Source organism: Emys orbicularis, chromosome 3 (assembly GCF_028017835.1).
Source record: "Emys orbicularis isolate rEmyOrb1 chromosome 3, rEmyOrb1.hap1, whole genome shotgun sequence".
NCBI lineage: Eukaryota > Metazoa > Chordata > Testudines > Emydidae > Emys > Emys orbicularis.
Genome location: NC_088685.1, coordinates 137,746,946 through 137,765,226, shown reverse-complemented (window position 1 = coordinate 137,765,226; position 18,281 = coordinate 137,746,946). Strand labels below are relative to the sequence as shown.

Here is an 18,281-nt window from a genome sequence, read left to right as displayed (position 1 = left end):
ACATATAGTCTTCCCAGCAGCTTATACAACTGGCTGCTGCTGAAATGGGCCGCTTGAAACAATTAAACTGACAAGTAGAGATGGGCCCAAGCCACCAAGTTTGGACTTAGAGCTGAACTTTACTAATAAGCATCAAGATTTCAGTTTTAAGAACGGTAGAGTCAGAACTAAGCATCTGTTGAATCTAATAGACAAAATGCTGCTTTATGCAGCCTTTATTCTCATTGGTACAAAATTAATCTTGAACACTGGGTTCCATACAATGAGTAACAATCTGTTTTATGCATTTTCTTTTTCTTTTTCTCAGAAGTAGTTGTTGGAAATTGTCTGGAATTTCACATTCATTCCAAACTTAGCCACCTTGTTAATGAAAGAGTTGATGTGACCAGTGACATTCCAGCAGCTATTAAGAATGTCTGAACTTCATTATTTCCTCACGCTTCATTTTTTCAGTTCAAAAAGAAACAAATGTCTGAGCCCTCCCACGCCTGCAAACCCCAGAGGCTATGTTTACTAAACAGAAAAAAAGAAAGATTCTTGGGTTGGGACCTATGGCCACTAAATACTACTCACACAAGTAATGTGTATAATCTCTTTCATATAAGAAATGCATTGACAGCATAAGTCTATTTACTGTTTGTAATATATCACTACAAATACAGGATGACAAAAGCCAAAGTAAACTGATAAATAGGGTTGAGATTTTAATGTTGAGATTTTTAACCTGATCTTTGAGACTGTTCAGGACTAGCAATTGAAAATCCCAGTGTAGTTCCTTGTAGTACCCAGAATGAACTGTCCAAACAAGAAACGTAAAGTAACTATGAGATTACATAATGACTCTGGGCACAGTATGAAAACATTTGCTGTAGTTTCCATTTGAGAATGAAAATGTGATTGAGTTGGTAGATCAGAAGTTGAAAATATTTTAATGGCTTATAAAATTGAATATCTGGATTTGGCATGATTACAAAACCAGTGCATAATCACTTTTGATGGGTGGCTAAGGGGAGGAAGATGTCCCATACAATATGGAACTTGAAATAAATTGAAAATGACGTGGATGCTGAAAGTGTGATGGAACAAAAATTAAACAGCTGTTGCTGTAGGAAGGTCATTCTTATATATTCATAGACTTCAAGGCCAGAAGGCATCACTAAGACCATGTGGTCTGACTTTCTTCATAACACCAGCCACCTCACCCAATAATTTCTGCATCACCCAGTAGTATTTGCATCAAGACCATAACTGCTGTTTGAGCTACAGCATATCTTTTAGACAGACATTCTGTCTTGATTTACAAGACTTCAAGTGATGGAGAATCCACCACAGCCCGAGGTAAGATGTTCCACTGGTTAATTACCCTCACTGTTAAGAATACATGCTTTATTTCTAGTCTGAATTTGTCTAGCTTCAGCTTCCTAACATTGGATCTCATGATGCTATTTTTGCTTGATTAAAGAGGCATCTAACATCAGAAATCTCTTTCCCCATGTAGGTACTGGTAGAATCACCACTTAAGCCTCTCTTGGATAAACTAAATAGATTGAACATCTTAGATATCTCTCTGTAACAGATGTTTTTCAGACCTTAAATTATTCTTGTAGTTCTTTTCTGAGCCTTTTTCCAATTTTTCAACATCCCTTTTGAAGTGTTGACACCAGAATGGGACAGAGCATTCCAGTATGGTCTCACTAGTGCCATGTGCGAAGGTAATACTACCTCCGCACTCCATGACATTCCCCTAGTTATACATAAAAGGATCCTATTTACCCTTCTAGCTGCAGCATCACATTGGGAGCTCATGTGCAGTTACTTGTCTACTGTGATTTTTTTAAGTCCTTTTCAGAGTCACTGTACTCCAGGATACAGGCCCCTGTAACAGGGTAGCCATTTACCGAGCGCCCCCTCCTGTGGGAGGGCTGGGTTCTCTTTACAGGTACCCTGCCCCTTTTAGCCCCCTCTTACAGGCCCCTTAAGAACTATGCACAGGATTTCACATGGATAACAGCACTCGCTGCCTGGGTTTAATATAAAAATTAATTTCTGGCCCCAGGTTTAATAACAGAAATGGGTCCTAACAGTCCTCAGGGTCCCAAAATAAAGTCCATCACCACACAACAGTCCATACTTAACTCTCGTGTTTCTCTTACAGCTGGAGCTCATCTTCCATCCCAGTCTGTTCTCATTGTTCTTCCTAGCTAGATATCAGCCTTCTGACATGGCCTCTAGGCCCAAACTCCATCGAGGTTTCCTCAGAGCCTCTTGCTCCCTCGGCTTCTCTCTAGATCACAGCTCCCTTGGTCTCAGGGTCTTCCCTGCAGGAGCTGTTCACGTTCTGCAATCTCCAGAGCCTCCCCACTTCATTCTTTTTCTGTTTCTGTTTTCCATAGTGAAGCAAACTTGATTGGATAGTTATAGCCGCCACCAGCTACAATTCCTAAATACCTCATGGTTTATGTTCTCTCATTCTGCCCTGTATCTTTCAGGTAATGTACGTTGTAACAAAGCCTTTCTAATACTACCCCTTTTCCCTGATATTTTTACTACAAAATATAATAACTTTTGTTAGCTTAAGCCATTGAAATTCTTCAATCTTTTCCCTTTCTTTATCAAAACCCTTACATACCCATAAAAGGTGATCCGTTGTTTCTTCTACCTTACATCACATACATAGTCCATCTTTGTGTTTGTGTATTCAAAAAAGATTTTTGTTTAAACCACAATGGCCAGTTAGTACTCTAAACAAAATCACTTCATTTTTCCTATGTGGGCTCTGTATTTCATTATCCTCTACTCAAAAGCACAATTCAAAAAATCATCTTCCTCTTCTTTCATTGATCCACATTTTTTTACCACTTCTCTTTCTAAATCATTCTGTATGAGGTGTCATGCTGTCTGCAGGGGCTCACAAGTATGAGTGCCAACCTCAGGGCAGACTGTCCAGGAACTGGGCACAAACCCCAAATTGTTTGTGTTCTATAATTAGATTTCACCAACCAAGTAACAAATGCGAACTCCTAAAGCACTATCAGAGCCTTAACATGGAGTCACAGGCAGTCCCATTTGGCTCCCCAGTCTATCTTGTCACCCCAGGCAAGCATGCCTCTGTGATAGATGGTCGCTTTAGACCAAAAATCGCAGCAATATTCAGGTTACTCCTAGTCCCAAAGGACCAGTCACTCACCCCAGGTCATTTTGCGCCTTAGATCTCACACAAAAGACAATGCTTGTAGCCACGCCTATAATAAACCAACGAAAGGTTTATTAACTAGGAAGAAGAAATGAGTTGTTTACAAGGTTAAAGCAGGTAAGCATACATGCACAAAGATACAGTCTTAAGTTCAAAAGGTTATAGAAGCTTCTATACTAAGCAAGCTTTTATGTCTTTTGGGGCTAACCCAAGCCAAGCTGATGGGAGAACTCTTCTTGGGGGGGGGGGAGGAGCAATTGACAAAGTCTTTGTTCCACAATGGCCCATTTGGATTCAGCAGTCCTTCCTGATGGGCAGCAGGCAACACCTTCTGTAGGAATCTAGCATTTTGCATTAGATGAAGTTTTTTTTCCTGTTTGGTGAGTTAGAGTTTCAGAACAAATATCTTACAGTTATAGCGCAAAAGTTAAGTATTACATTTATAGCATGGGTGAGTATTACAAGCAGCACCCTCCAAGCATAAATTCTAAACACTACACCCATTCTTATAACACTAATATCAATTTTAACTATACGAACCCACAGGTAAGCCAGACTGGTTTCCAACTATGCATTTGTGAGTTTTCAGTAAGGCCTGGGGCCTTGGCATAAGCTGACACCTAGTCTGCCAGTGGCACATTAGGTTTTTTAATTCCTGTTTACTCAAGGGTATTTCTTGGTCAATCCTTCCATTTCTTACAGTGCTTTTAGCAACTTTATCTGCCATATCTGCCATTTTGTTTCCTGTTATCCTCATATGTGTTGGCATCCAGGCTAATGCTACATGTGTTCCTATCTATACTAACTCTGTTATTAGAAAGATAACTTCATTGATTAAATCACTTCTACATACAGAGATCCCTATGTGCTATAAGGCCTGATATTGAATCCAAAAACATGATCCCTGCTGCTGGACATACATCCCAGATCCAGTGTAACACACTAGCATTATTGGCTAGTTTGGTCATCACGACAGCTACAAAATCAGATATTCTTTTAGATGTACTAATTCCTAATTTTGGTAAACAATGTGCTGTCCCTACTTTTCCTGATCTGTTTGGTTTTTTTTTCTTTTTTGGACCCATCTGTGTATATTTGACAAAATCAACTCCACTTTTCATCTGTATACCAGGCACACTTCATTTTTTTTATATCTATTATCTCCTTTTTTACCCTTAGATTCATAAAATAAATCTAAATCCATATTTGGATATATTCCATCCATAACTAATGTTTCCATGACTAAAAGTTTTGACTTTGTTTAGCTTTTCCTTGTCTTTCAACTCCCGAGTCCACATATTAACTCAAATGGCATGTGGAGTGCTAACCATTGTGTGCTAAAGGTCGCATATTGAATTCCCAACAATCCTCATATTTGTTTTGATATTTTCATCATTGCAATTCCCATTAACTTTGGCTCAGAAAGTTAGCCTGGTTAGTACCATGGTAAATATATTATTAAAAATCTTTTTAACCCTGTATTCTTATTGATTATTGCAATTATAAAATTATATATTGGAGTGCAACATGCACTTGTCACATATAACACGTTCTTTATTTAGGCAGCTACTTAGATTTAATTAAGGAGATGGAAATTAGTGAAATACAAAATTTTTGAACTTTAGTTAACATATACAAATATAATTGAAATTCTAGAAAAATCAGTGACATAAGTCTAAGAATAAATATAGTAAAATGGTTTCCTGTGTTCATATTTACAATTATACATTGTGCATACTCTCAACCTTATAGAGACTGTTAGAAACAAAAATGGAAAGAAAAGTAAGTGGAGCACATCAGGAGATAGGTCCCAAATCAGGCAGCATGTTATTCTGGAACTTGATACACCCAAGAGTTTAGGTCACAGGCTTTTATAAAATAACTTAATTGATACACTTTTATAATACAGTAATGTGTTATACATACAATCAGTTGATTTATTTGCTTATCATTTGAGGTTCAGACTCCCTGACTTTATAGCCCAGATAAAGCTTTTTTCTCCTGCTGGATTATAGACACCATGATGTCTTCTCCCCTACTTGTTAGCATGAAAGCTTTGTGTACTTTATAAGTAAATGTGCCTTCAGCGTCTCTGCCAGATGACCAGGTTGACCAGCCAAGCAAATACACATTCCATTATCTAGGGCAGACTGGGTTTATGAATTGCTTTAAGAACATAATTCTAGCACATATCCATAACTCTTGGTATACACCCGACACATACATCATGGAAGAATATTAGTGATCAGTGAGTTATTAGTTTTCCAGTGATATATTACTTGGCACCTCTTGTGTATATATATAGATATATCATGATTAGGGCCCTGTCAAATTCATGGCCCATTTTGGTCAATTTCACGGTCAGAGGATTTAAAAAAATCATAAATGTAATGATTTCAGCTATTTAAATATGAAATTTCACGGTGTTGTAATTGTAGGGGACCTGACCCAAAAAGGAGTTGTGGGGGGTTGCAAGGTTACTGTAGGGGGAGGTTGCAGTACTGCTACCCTTACTTCTGCACTGCTGCTGGCAGCGGCACTCCCTTCAGAGCTGGGCAGCTGGAGAGCAGTGGCTATTGGCCAGGAGCCCAGCTCTGAAGGCAGAGCCACCGCCAGCAGCAGCGCAGAAGTAAGGATGGCATGGTATGGTATTGCCACCCTTACTTCTGCACTGCTGCCTGCAGAGCTGGGCCCTCAGTCAGCAGGCGCCACTCTCCAGCTGCTCAGCTCTGAAGGCAGCACAGAAGTAAGAGTGGCAATACCACGACCCCCCCTAAAATAACCTTGCAACCCCTCTGCAACTCGCTTTTGGGTCAGGACCCCCAATTTGAGAAACGCTGGTCTCCCCCATGAAATCGGTATAATATAGGGTAAAAGCACATAAAAGACCAGATTTCATGGAGGGGGGATCAGATTTCATGGTCCGTGATGCGTTTTTCATGGCCATGAATTTGGTAGGGCCCTAAACTTGACACCACTGTGTGAGGTGTAGTGAGTATGTCAGTCCTGTTGCTGACAGAGTAGTGAACCACAAATTGGCCTCTGTGTCACACAGGGCTGCCCAGAGGGGGGTGGGGGGGCAAGTGGGGCAATTTGCCTCGGGCCCCACAGGGGCCCCCACGAGAATATAGTATTCTATAGTATTGCAACTTTTTTTTATGGAAGGGGCCCCTGAAATTGCTTTGCCCCAGGCCCTCTGAATCCTCTGGGTGGCCCTGGTGTCACAATGTGGAACTGTTGTCCTGTGTTTTGCCAGATTTATACTGTAAACTCATCAGGGCAAGGAATGTGTCTTATCTATTGTATGAGCCTGATCCTGCAAGCTCTTACTAACAAAAAGCTTCTTTGCAGGAAATGAGACTACTCACGTAAGAATTAACATGTCGTAGGACTTGCAAAATCAAGCCTTGTGCCTAAAGCAATGGGTAAATGTAGACACTGTGTAGATGTTTAATAACAAAGTGTACCCCAACCAATAGTGTAATTCTTTAGAATAATGGTGAAAATTTTAAATGTTACATCTTAGTGCCAGTGGCATGCCTGTCTACTTATATACATGAAAGGAGACCAGGTCCCGGCCCCAAAGAGCTTACAATTAGGGCTGTCAAGCGATTAAAAAAATTAATTGTGCGATTAATCATACTATTAAACAATAATAGAATACCATTTATTTAAATAGTTTTGGATATTTACGTTTTCAAATATATTGACTACAATTACAACACAGAATACAAAGTGTACAGTGCTCACTTTATATTTATTATTTTTTACAAATATTGGCACTATAAAAAACAAAAGTTATAGTATTTTTCAGTTCCCCCATTACAAGTATTGTAGTGCAGTCTCTTTATCATGAAAGTTGAATGTACAACTGTAGAATTATGTAACAAAAAAAAACAAAACAATGTAAAACTTTAGAGCGTACAAGTCCACTCAGTCCTACTTCTTGTTCAGCCAGTCACTCAGACAAACAAGTTTGTTTACATTTGCAGGAGATAATTCTGCCCACTTCTTGTTTACAATGTCACCTGAAAGTGAGAACAGGCATTCACATGGCACTGTGGTAGCCAACGTCACAAGATATTTACGTGCCAGATGCACTAAAGATTCATATGTCCCTTCATGCTTCAACCACCATTCCAGAGGACTGATAACAGGTTCTGCTCGATAACCATCCAAAGCAGTGCGGACCGACGCATGTTAATTTTCATCATCTGAGTCAGATGCCACCAGCAGAAGGTTGATTTTCTTTTTTGATGGTTCAATTTCTGTAGTTTCCGCATCAGAGTGTTGCTCTTTTAACACTTCTGAAAGCATGCTCCACACCTCATCCCTCTCAGATTTTGGACGGCACTTCAGATTCTTAACCTTTGGTCGAGTGCTGTAGCTACTTTTAGAAATCTCGCATTGGTACCTTCTTTGCGTTTTGTCAAATCTGCAGTGAAAAAGTTCTTAAAATGAACAACGTGCTGGGTCATCATCCGAGATTGCTATAACATGAAATATATGGCAGAATGCGGATAAAACAGAGTAGGAGGCATACAATTCTCCCCCAAGGAGTTTTAATTTAATTATTTGCATTTAATAATGCATTTAATTAATGCATTATTTTTTTAATGAGCATCATCAGCATGGAAGCATGTCCTCTGGAATGGTGGCCGAAGCATGCAAGTGCATACGAATGTTTAACATATCTGGCATGTACATACCTTGAAATGCCGGCTACAAAAGTGCCGTGCGAACACCTGTTCTAACTTTCAGTTGACATTGTAAATAAGAAGCGGGCAGCATTATCGCCCGTACATGTAAACAAACTTGTTTGTCTTAGCGATTGGCTGAACAAGAAGTAGTACTGAGTGGACTTGTAGGCACTGAAGTTTTACATTGTTTTGTTTTTGAGTGCAGTTATGGAACAAAAAAATTACATTTGTAAGTTGCACTTTCACAGTAAAGAGATTGCACTACTGTACTTGTATGAGGTGAATTGAAAAATACTATTACTTTTGTTTGCCATTTTTACAGTGCAAATAGTTCTAATCAAAAATAACAATATAAAATGAGCTCTGTCTACTTTGTATATTGTATTGTAATTGAAATCAATATATTTGAAAATGTTGAAAAAATCCAATAATATTTAATAAATTTCAGTTGGAATTCTATTGTTTAACAGTGCGATTAAAACTGTGATTAATCATTAATTTTTTTTATCGTGATTAATTTTTTTGAGTTAACTGCAATTAATACACAGCCCTACTTACAATTCAAACTAACAAAAGAGGGGAAAGAAGTGCAGTGTAAAAGCAAAGTGACGAGTGCTTGTAGTTGTCGGATTTCATTGTTTTGGTTGGTGGTGATGGTGCTGGTGAATTTTTATGTGTATGTTGTAATATGAGCTAAAGTAAGCATTATGAGTTGAAGCATGAGAATAAGGGTGAAAGACTAGCCAAAATAAATGTGTGTGCTCAGTATAGAATGCATATGCTGATGATGTTCTTATTTCTGTTCACAGATTTTTAATAAAAATATTTATCTAAAGTAGGCTGTTTACAAGAATGAAAGAATAGATCTCAAGGTAACCTATAGACAGTTGGATGGAACTGAAAGCTTACCACAAATCCATAAATATAAATATGCACATAGAGCATGTAACACAAATGAGTAGGATTATGATTTTCAAAGGCACCCAACTCTCATTGAAAAGCAGTGGGAATTGGGTGTTTAGCTGTCTTCTGTATCTTTATAAATATAGGCTAAGATTTTCAAAGTTTAAAAAAGCCATGGGCTCCAGAGTCTGGAAACGAGATGTCTGATCCAACAAGCTCTTACTTATGTGAGTAAATCCCATTGACTTTATTGGGACTAATTGCATAAATAAACGTTTATTTATAAACGTTTGTAAAATTGATTCCTAGCATTGCAATAGCAAATAAAGCATGTGTTTTTGTGTTTGTGTTGGGGAGACTTAACAAAACTGCAAGGTGAACCGCTATGGTTATATAAAAGGTAATTTTACTATAGCTGCCTGTCTATGCGGTGAAAGTGAAATTATTTTGCTTGGGATTCTCTTCTCTATAAATATTTTTGTTAACTCTTATCAGTTCATGAGAACACTGGGGATGTGTTTTGGAAACTTTCATTCTTAACATCTACATTCTTCTTAACTAGCTATTGGAAAGGAATTGTCAAAATTAAGGCCTCAGTCCTTCAATTGGATCCACATGAGCAGAGCTTTGTGACTGTATGGCGTTTCAGGGGCTGCCCACATGGCTCTGATTGCAATATTCGCCTAAGGCCCTAGTCCTGCAAACAGTTATGCATGTGCTTGCTTAAGTAAAGTTGAACACATGTATAAATATTTGCAGGATTGGGACCTAAATTGGTAGTCATGAGTAACTTGCAACTTACCATTTTGCTGTGGCTTTTGCCATCTCGTTTTTGACATTCCTATAACTAGCGTGGAAGGTATCCATGTAACTAAGTTCATGTACATATGTTAACGCCAAGATTCTTGTGACATTTCTATTTAGCTGTAGTAAGACCGTGTTTTATGAAAAAAGTGGCTGGCCTCCAGCTGCTGTACACCCTCAGCTTTCACTGGAGAATGCTATACACAGAACATGACCTCTTAAAAAAGCAAACAGTGTGGGCAAACGAGCCAATTACTGCATACCCTGCGTTTTTATAGTGCATTGCTGGGAAGATGATCATTTCAAACACACACAAAATATTAGCTCTATAGTGTTCCTTAAAAATCTGTGCTCTACCTTGTCTCAATGTACTTCACCACCCACATTAGAGCTGAGGCCAAATATTTCATTTGTTTAGAGATGCTGAGCTGTTCTCCAGACATTTGCATTTCCCTATTTTAATTGTGTCCAGGTGTCTGAGATGTGTCCCAAGCCTGTCCTGGCATAAGTGGTTTAAATAATTTTTTTTTTTTAAATCTAAGGTTTGTATCTGTGTGACTGTAAAACCATACGAATAAGCTGTGTCATCTGCAGAGCCTGCTCTACTCTGAGTGGCTTCACAGGGGTGTACTGCTGATACTGGTCATTGTTCCCTACCAGGTTGTTGTAGGTGTAAAACACAAACAAATAAATGGAAGTGGTGATGTTAAACCTTGTCATCAAACAGTTCAGAGTGGTTGTTGCTGGCTTGCTGGCTGGAGAACTGGTTCTGCAGGCTGAGGCTGGAGGTAGGGGATGTGCAGTCACAACTGATCTCTCGCCCTCCCAAACGGCTGCAGGGACCCCCAGAGTAAGATAACACTAATCCAGTCAGTTGTGCCTGGAGACATAAAAAGTCATTTGTCTGTATGTTTTGAGTTTGTTTATGCTGAAAGGCATGTCGAAGGAAAAACTGGTGTTCCGCCCATGCTTCTATTCCCTGTTGCATGAGGTATATGATTACAGTATATTTTTCATACACTGATTTTGTGATGTCTTAGGAAAACCTGTTCTTCAGAGGACTGTGCCCAACCCTCCTGATCATATAGAATGCTAATGGTTCCTTTGTGACCTCTTTATTAACAGATCTCCACAGGTGGTGGGGCTGCTGCATGTCATCAGTTTCTAGACTGGTATATCTGTTCTGCCTGATATGTCCTTCTTTTCAACACATTTACAAGACAGTAGAATCTAGTCCTATGATTTCTTCCCCCCCACCCCCTCTTGTGTGTGTTCCTCCCCCTTTTGGACCAGACCACATTGTCTTTGCCGATACCAGAGGGATGTCACCCTGCTTGTGACATAAAGCCATAAGGAGGCACTACACTTTCTGTCTTCTGCAGACAGGGCCGGCTCCAGGCACCAGCCCACCAAGCTTGTGCTTGGGGCGGCACCTGGAGGGGGGCGGCGCGGCGCTCCGGCCGCCGGGGAGAGCGGGGCCACGGCCGGGCTCGCCGCCCTCCCCCCGGCGCTCTGGCCGCCCTCCCCCCCGGCCGCCGGGGGGAAAGCGGCGAGCCCCAGCGGGGGCTCGCCGCCCTGCCCCCGGCGCTCTGGCTGGGGCTCGCCGCCCTCCTCCCAGGGCTCCGGCCGCCGGGGGGAGAGCGGAGCACCCGCCGGGGCTCGCCGCCCTCCTCCCAGGGCTCCGGCCGCCCTCCCCCCCGGCGCCCTCCCCCCGGCCACTTAGAGCTGCAGAAAAAATACATCTACATCTACAGTATGACATAGCTAGTTAGCCACAATTGACTACACATTATGTTGCCTCCTCCTGGAGGAGTGAAGTTCCATTCTAGGTCACAATGGACAAGTAGAATGATTCTTGTTAGTGCATGTTGTTATCTGAATACATAAAGTATTAAAATCTAGCATTTGCTCATGGTCTCAGACTATACAAAGTTACACTTTTAACGCTGACTGTGAAATCTGTTTTGAGATAAATGTGCCACACTTCCATTTGTCGGGTTATCATTGAAGTAACTACACATTATCTTTTCAGATATGTCATCAGGACTTGTAATAGTAAAAACGTTCTTTAAAGGCTGGAGTCCGGAATACTTTCATCATATTCTGCTGCACTAGGATCCTGTAGCTGGTCAGGTGTATAAAAAACCTAAAATAAAATATTCATTGCTTTATTTTTTTGCAGAACTGGAGAAGACTAAATGTCAGCGTGAACAAGAACAAGCTTTGGCTAGCAGGGGCTCTTCCTACTCACAAAGGCCCATACCCGTTGGTCAGTTTGTTCCTCAGTGTGATGAGCACGGGAATTACCAACCAACTCAATGCCATTCTAGCACTGGGTATTGTTGGTGTGTGGATAGGAATGGTAATGAGATTGATGGCACCAGAACTGGACCAGGAATCCGACCCCCATGTAAGTTGCTCATGGATTTGTCTCTTCTATGGGCATCTCTTAAATTGTTGCAGCATCTATTTTCAGTGGCTTCTGGTATACCATGTAGGTGCAGCGTTGCACTGGAGTATTGCAGAGCTGTGCTACCTCAGTGGGAGCATGCCCATTGCTAAACCTCTTCGGGGCTATAACTAAGGCTATGTTTTAGTACAGGCATTTTTAGTAAAAGTCACAGACAGGTCACGGGTAGTAAACAAAAATTCACAGCCAGTGACCTGTCCGTGACTTTTATTAAAAATACCCCTGACTAAAACTTGGTGGGGGGAGGCAGCCCAGGTACTGGGGGGGAGAGGGGGCGGCGGTGGTGGCACGCAGGCACCACCCCTGCAGATCCATTGGCTGCAGTTCCTGGCCAATGGGAGCTGCGAAGCCAGCGTTCTGGGTGGAGGCAGCACGCAGAGCTGCCTGGCCATTCCTCCACCTAGGAGCTGAGCGAGGGGGATGTCACCGCTTCTGGGGAGCCCCCCAGGTAAGTGCTGCCCAGAGCCCACCTCCCCCTGTCCCATGCCCCTGCCCCCTCCTCCCTCCCACACCCAAATTCTGCTGCTGCTGGCGGGCGGGTGAGTGCAGTGGCCCCAGACTGCCCCAGCAGCTACCGGTATGACTGGCGCAGGGGCTGCCTGAGCTGCCCCTGAGCCAGGTGCACCGGCCTCTGCAGAAGTCACAGAAGAAAGTCACGGAATCCGTGACCTCTGTGACAAACTCGCAGTCTTAGCTATAACACACTCTATTGCACCACCGTGTGCAAGAAAAATTCAGAAGCTGTAAAATATCTGCTGTACTACTTTTCTTGTTACTATCCATTTATAGTGCTATTTCTTTCTAATTATGCATTGAAGATAATGGCTTGCTTTTGCTGTATTTACATGAACTGACTTTTTCATCTGCTTTTCGTCATCTGTCACCAAGGTCTGAGCACAGCTGCTCCTCCTGTTGCTATTGGGCCCTCTGTTCGACCAGATTCAATTCCTCTGCCCCCAGGAACACACTTACTCTTTGCCCAAAGTGGGAAGATTGAACATGTCCCACTGGTGGAAAATAGTATGAAGAAAACGGATGCAAAAGCTTTACTGCATGTTCCAGTGAGTATCTATTGTACCTCCTATAGCCACTGGTGCTTAGGGAAAAAATGTCTTCTAGGTCACTGAAGAGACAGATTATGGACCTTGTTTAGAGGGGGAAACCCTCTCAAATCTCCCTTACATTGAAGGACTTACTCATTTTAGTCCCAAATTTACCTGTGCTCCACACAAATTTGGTATCCTCTCACTCTTATTAAAATTATTTATATCAGTAATAAAGAATCCTGAAACTGAGGCTACAGAAAGAGTTATTTACACAAAATGAAAGGTTCCCACAGCATTTTAACTCTTCATCATGAATAAATCTTGTGTCCCTTCTTATGTCCAAAAAAGCCTCTTATAGCTCGTATGTGGGAATACCTCACTCCCAGACTCATGGTTTTCATTGGCTTCTTGTCCACTGCAGCCTCCAGTATAAAACTCCATATTACTCTTAAAGGTCTTCCATTGAGTTTCTGTCTTTTTTCCTCCTGTCATCTGTCTAATATCACCCTGTTCTCCAGTCAGTTCCCTAATCACCTCAGATGTCAAACTTGTCTGTCCCCCTCTCCAGGTCTGGTCCCTGTGGGTGGTAAATCCTTTCCCCACATTCTTTCCCACTGTTTGGAAAAAGCCTCTTCTTATCAAATGACTCCCTGATGCTTTTCAAATCCCATCCTCTTTTCCATGGCATGTGACTCTTAGCCAGTGGTGGGCAACCTGCGGCCCGTGGGCTGCACGCGACCCGTCAGGGTAATCTGCTGGCAGACCACCAGAAAGTTTGTTTACATTTGCATGGCTGTCCGCAGCTCCCAGTGGCTGCAGTTCACCGTTCCCGGCCAATGGGAGCTGTGGGAAGTGGTGGCCAGCATGTCCCTGCAGCCCGCACTGCTTCCCGCAGCTACCATTGGTTGGGAACGGCGAACCGCGGCCACTGGGAGCTGCAGGCAGCCATGCAAATGTAAACAAACTGGCGGCCCACCAGCGGATTACCCTGATGGGCCGTGTGCAGCCCGTGGGCCACATGTTGCCCACCACTGCTCTTAACTCTATTAAATGATATGATCTGACTCCTTGAGCTACCCAACTTCAGCACGTTCATTTGTTCTCCCTGACACATGGCATTACCCCTTTTGTCCCAGACCCACTATAGAGTGGCTACCAGAACCAGGTGTTGTAACTGTTGTACTTTTGTATTTATTGGGTATTCTTTGTAGGCCAAATACTGATCTCAGTGAGTAATGTCAGTAGGATTGCCCTGATGTAAGAGTAGAATTGGGTGAGTCCATTGTCTCTTGTATGAAGATTCTATATAATAATAAATTTATGTTGTAGATCAGACCCAGTACAAACTTGGGCAGTCAGGTTGATGTATAAGCAGAACTGGAAATTCCTGTCAGTGAGCCTGGTGGCTCCGTCTGTCTGGTCTGAATAAAATAATTTAAAAGAGAAACTCCAGTGAAAACCTTCATAGATAAGGCTAACTCTTAGTTTAATCATTAATGAAACTTTTCTGACCCTTTTCCTGACAATAGCTGGATTTTTTTTTTTTAATCCCAATTTCTAAACTATAGAGAGTTTTGTGTAAATGTCAAGCAGAAACAGCATGTTGCAATACGCAAACACTCTGATCACCTTGTGACCTATAGTCTGAATGCGTGGTCAAGAACACCATGCATAAATAAATCTCATTTTAATGGATGTTTTTGAAATGCCTTGTTAAGGAGTTGTTGGACTCTTTGTACTCTTCCATTCTGCCAGAATCTTATCTTACTAAGGCATCACAAGAGATAGACTCAGGAATCCATACAAAATGAGGAGTGTCAGACTGAAAGTCCCATCCAATTGCTATGATAAGGATACTTTAAATCTAAATCTGTGCTCTTTAGGTTCTGCTTTCTTTTGCAATAGATTCTTAAATCTGTTCTGCTTGTCCATTGACTATCTCGGGAAGAGGAAATGTTGTGGTTTATTTTAAATAAGAATAGTTCATGTATTTAAAAATACAGTTTTAATTTAATAAATTACATTTTAATATAGTACCATTCATACAAAGTGGTTCACAAACTACATGCACAGCACCAATGAAATGCAGCCACCTTGGGTATGTGGGTTAGTGGCAGGCAGCAACTAAACATGGCATACCACGTTAAAGGAATGTAGGGTATAGGAGGAAGAGAACAGACTCCATATAAGGGCTGCCTGAGAGCCCCAGCATTGGGAGAGTAGATTGTGGGGACAGCACTAGAGGGCCCTAGCACTTGAATGAGTGAGGAATGGATGCATGGTGTGTCTGTATCTAGTAGACTGGGTGAGGAGTTGGCGCATGGGCGTGTGAACACCCACAGTACAAAGTGGGTGCATGATGTACAGGGGTGATGGTGGTGGTGGTGACATCCAGGCAGCAGGGGGTGCATAGGTATGTTGGGGAGAGAAGGTGTGAATGATGGGTGAATTAAATGTGGTTGGGTGAATGAGTATATTGGTGGCTGGGTGTTCTAGAGTCTAGTGGCAGAGTGTGTGATGGGTGTGAGTAGGTACTGAACGTGACAGTTAGAAAGAAAAGAGAAGTTAAGGAAAGAGTAAGGAGGAAGATGAGAGAAAAACAAAGAGTGACAGGAAAGAGGTACTCATGAAAGAATGTGGGAAAGAGGGAGATAAGGAAAAATTAATGTGAAGGAAAAACACTGAAAAGTCTGGAGGGAAATATCAGGATTCTTGAAAGAAAAATAAAATGGAGAAGGAGGAAAAGGAGAAAATAAGTAAAAGGCAAAGAGACTGCATCAGTCATTGAAGTTGACACCAAAATAAAATAAACCAGTGTGCATGGCGTTTAATCTGATATGCAAAGGAGGTTATTGGAACCACAAAATTCGGCACTAACTCTAAGTAGGTCTCTGTGTATGTAACAGAATTGGAAATGATTAATTAAAGGCCTGATTAATTAAAGGAGTTTTGATTAAATGTTTTGTGGGCTACTGAAAGTTAATTCCCAGAATGCCTGTGCCTGCCAGTCCAGCCTAGATTTGTGGAGTCAGGATGATGACTGTCATGAGATGGAGGGATCACAATTATTTCCTTTTTTAGATGAGTGAAGAGGGCATCCTCTGGCCACACTGCAGTCCAGACTGGGGTGGGGATGCAGCAGCTTCTCAGTTGCACTAACTACTTCTCCAACTGCTGTAACTCTGCTCCTCCTGACCACCCAACTCCCACCTGCCTCTATAGCTCTCCTCCATGACCTGACCCCAGCAGTGCCCCTCTGTTCATTTGCCTGCTGGGCCCTTATTCTTAACTCTGGCCCTGCATAGAGTCTGATGCTTAGACCCCTAAGCCATTCTTTCTAGCTTTAGAACTGTTATTTAGTATGAGTCTGTAATAATTCACTTGTTGACTTACAGGACAGTGTTGTTATTGGAGTTGCATATGACTGCATGGACAAGATGGTTTACTGGACAGAGATCAGTGGCCCTTCCATCAGTAGAGCCAGTTTGCATGGTGGGGAGCCAACAACCATCATCAAAACAGGTAGCAATATCGGTTTCTGCTTCATGGATTCATTTCCAGCAGTGAGTGTAAAGACTTGCATATACCAACCTGCACTTACCATCCAATGGCTCAGCCTGACTGCTGCAAGGCTAGACTGTTTAAAAGGAGGTCAAATTGGCAGAAATCATAGTGATTGGAGAATCGTAGGTTTTAAAAATCTTTACATTTAAAAAACCTGTCTATTTTATTATGACTTGTATTGCGGGAGCACCTAGTGGGCCCAGCTCCATTGTGCTAGGCACAGGACAAACAGGACAAAAACACAGTCCCTGCCCCAAAGAACTTACAATCTATGTATAAGGCAAGTGACAACAGGTGAATACATTGAACATGTTGGGGGTAGCACAAGGTAACAGGGAGACGATTATGACCTGGATAACAAGCAGCACTCACCTCACACCATCTGCCTAACTATTGTTGAGGTTTTTTTGTAGGCCACTCGGCAGGAGGGATTTGAAGGATGAAGTAAGCATTTCTAATGGGTCTGCCATCACAAGAGCTAGGACAGGTTCCCAGCAGTTTGTAGTAGTAGGTATGGGCTATTGGATAACACCATAAACTACCTTTCCACAAACTTTCATCATGAAGTATAATGGATTGCTCAGCAGTCACAGTGCTAAACTGGGCTCATACTTCTGCTGTATGTAGCAAAACAAACCTCATGCCTATTAAGCCATTATAAACAGATTTGGGGAGGGGAGTTAATTTAGCAAAACAGTACAGTCACATTTAAAATTTTATTTTCTGTGTATCTGCTTTCGTTTGTCCTGTTTTTTAATAAGTATCTCCATCTGAGGTTTATTTCTATTGGAATTGAAGGGTACTTCATTCACTTGTTAGAGATCAATGCCAGTTTGGACTAAATTAAGACTCTCGAGGCAGTAGAGGGATGGGCAGCTTGCACCCCCACAACAGTGGTGGTTTTAGGGGGCATTATCTCTGCATATGGCAGAGGAAAGTGTCGTGCTCCCTAGGTGCAAGTGCCAGACTGCTCAGCAAGCACAACTGGTATAGCTGTGCAAAAGACAGCGAACATGGGCATTTTGCCCAGAATTGTCTATCTAGCTGGTATGTAGGGGCTAGAAGGGTAGTGTCACACCTTCAGTGATGAGGCTGTAGTTTCCTAAAGGATATAATACCTTTCCCTGCCTGACCCTTTGTTTAGGGAGATTCCTGTGAGCTGGGTCTTCCCTACTCTTGAGCTGCATGCAGATCTCAGCAATCTGCTCACAAGTCTTTGCAAGGACACACTCCATCACGTACATGTACCTTACCCTGTTTTTAAGGGGGCAGCTCCCATTTCTATACTTCCATAACTGATGCAAATATTAACAAAAATACAAACAAAACCTATACAGCAATAAACAAATATTAAAACATTCAAAATTTCTATTAAATGCATAATTTTATAGTGTAAAACCATTTCTATAATTATACTTGATTCCAGGGTCCTCACACAAGCAGAGCGGAATGGGTCTTCCCCTGCATTGTGCTCAGGAAGTGGACGCAATCATGTTGTGTTGCCTGCGGAGTGGGTACTGTTAGGGGAAAGGAATAGGTTCCCTGTGACTATCCTCTAACAGTAGAACCATGACTTGGGCTTCCTAAGGGCCTGATGTCCG

General features: G+C 41.8%; 1 protein-coding gene across 1 annotated transcript in view; it reads left to right on the top strand.

Moving 5' to 3' along the window:
* Positions 1–18,281, top strand: part of NID1 (nidogen 1) — an 80,970-nt gene that overhangs the window by 48,779 nt on the left and 13,910 nt on the right. The window contains exons 13-15 of the mRNA XM_065401136.1: positions 11,783–12,010; positions 12,959–13,131; positions 16,512–16,638. Coding sequence (XP_065257208.1) covers positions 11,783–12,010; positions 12,959–13,131; positions 16,512–16,638 — 528 coding nt within the window. The remainder of the gene's footprint in view (positions 1–11,782; positions 12,011–12,958; positions 13,132–16,511; positions 16,639–18,281) is intronic.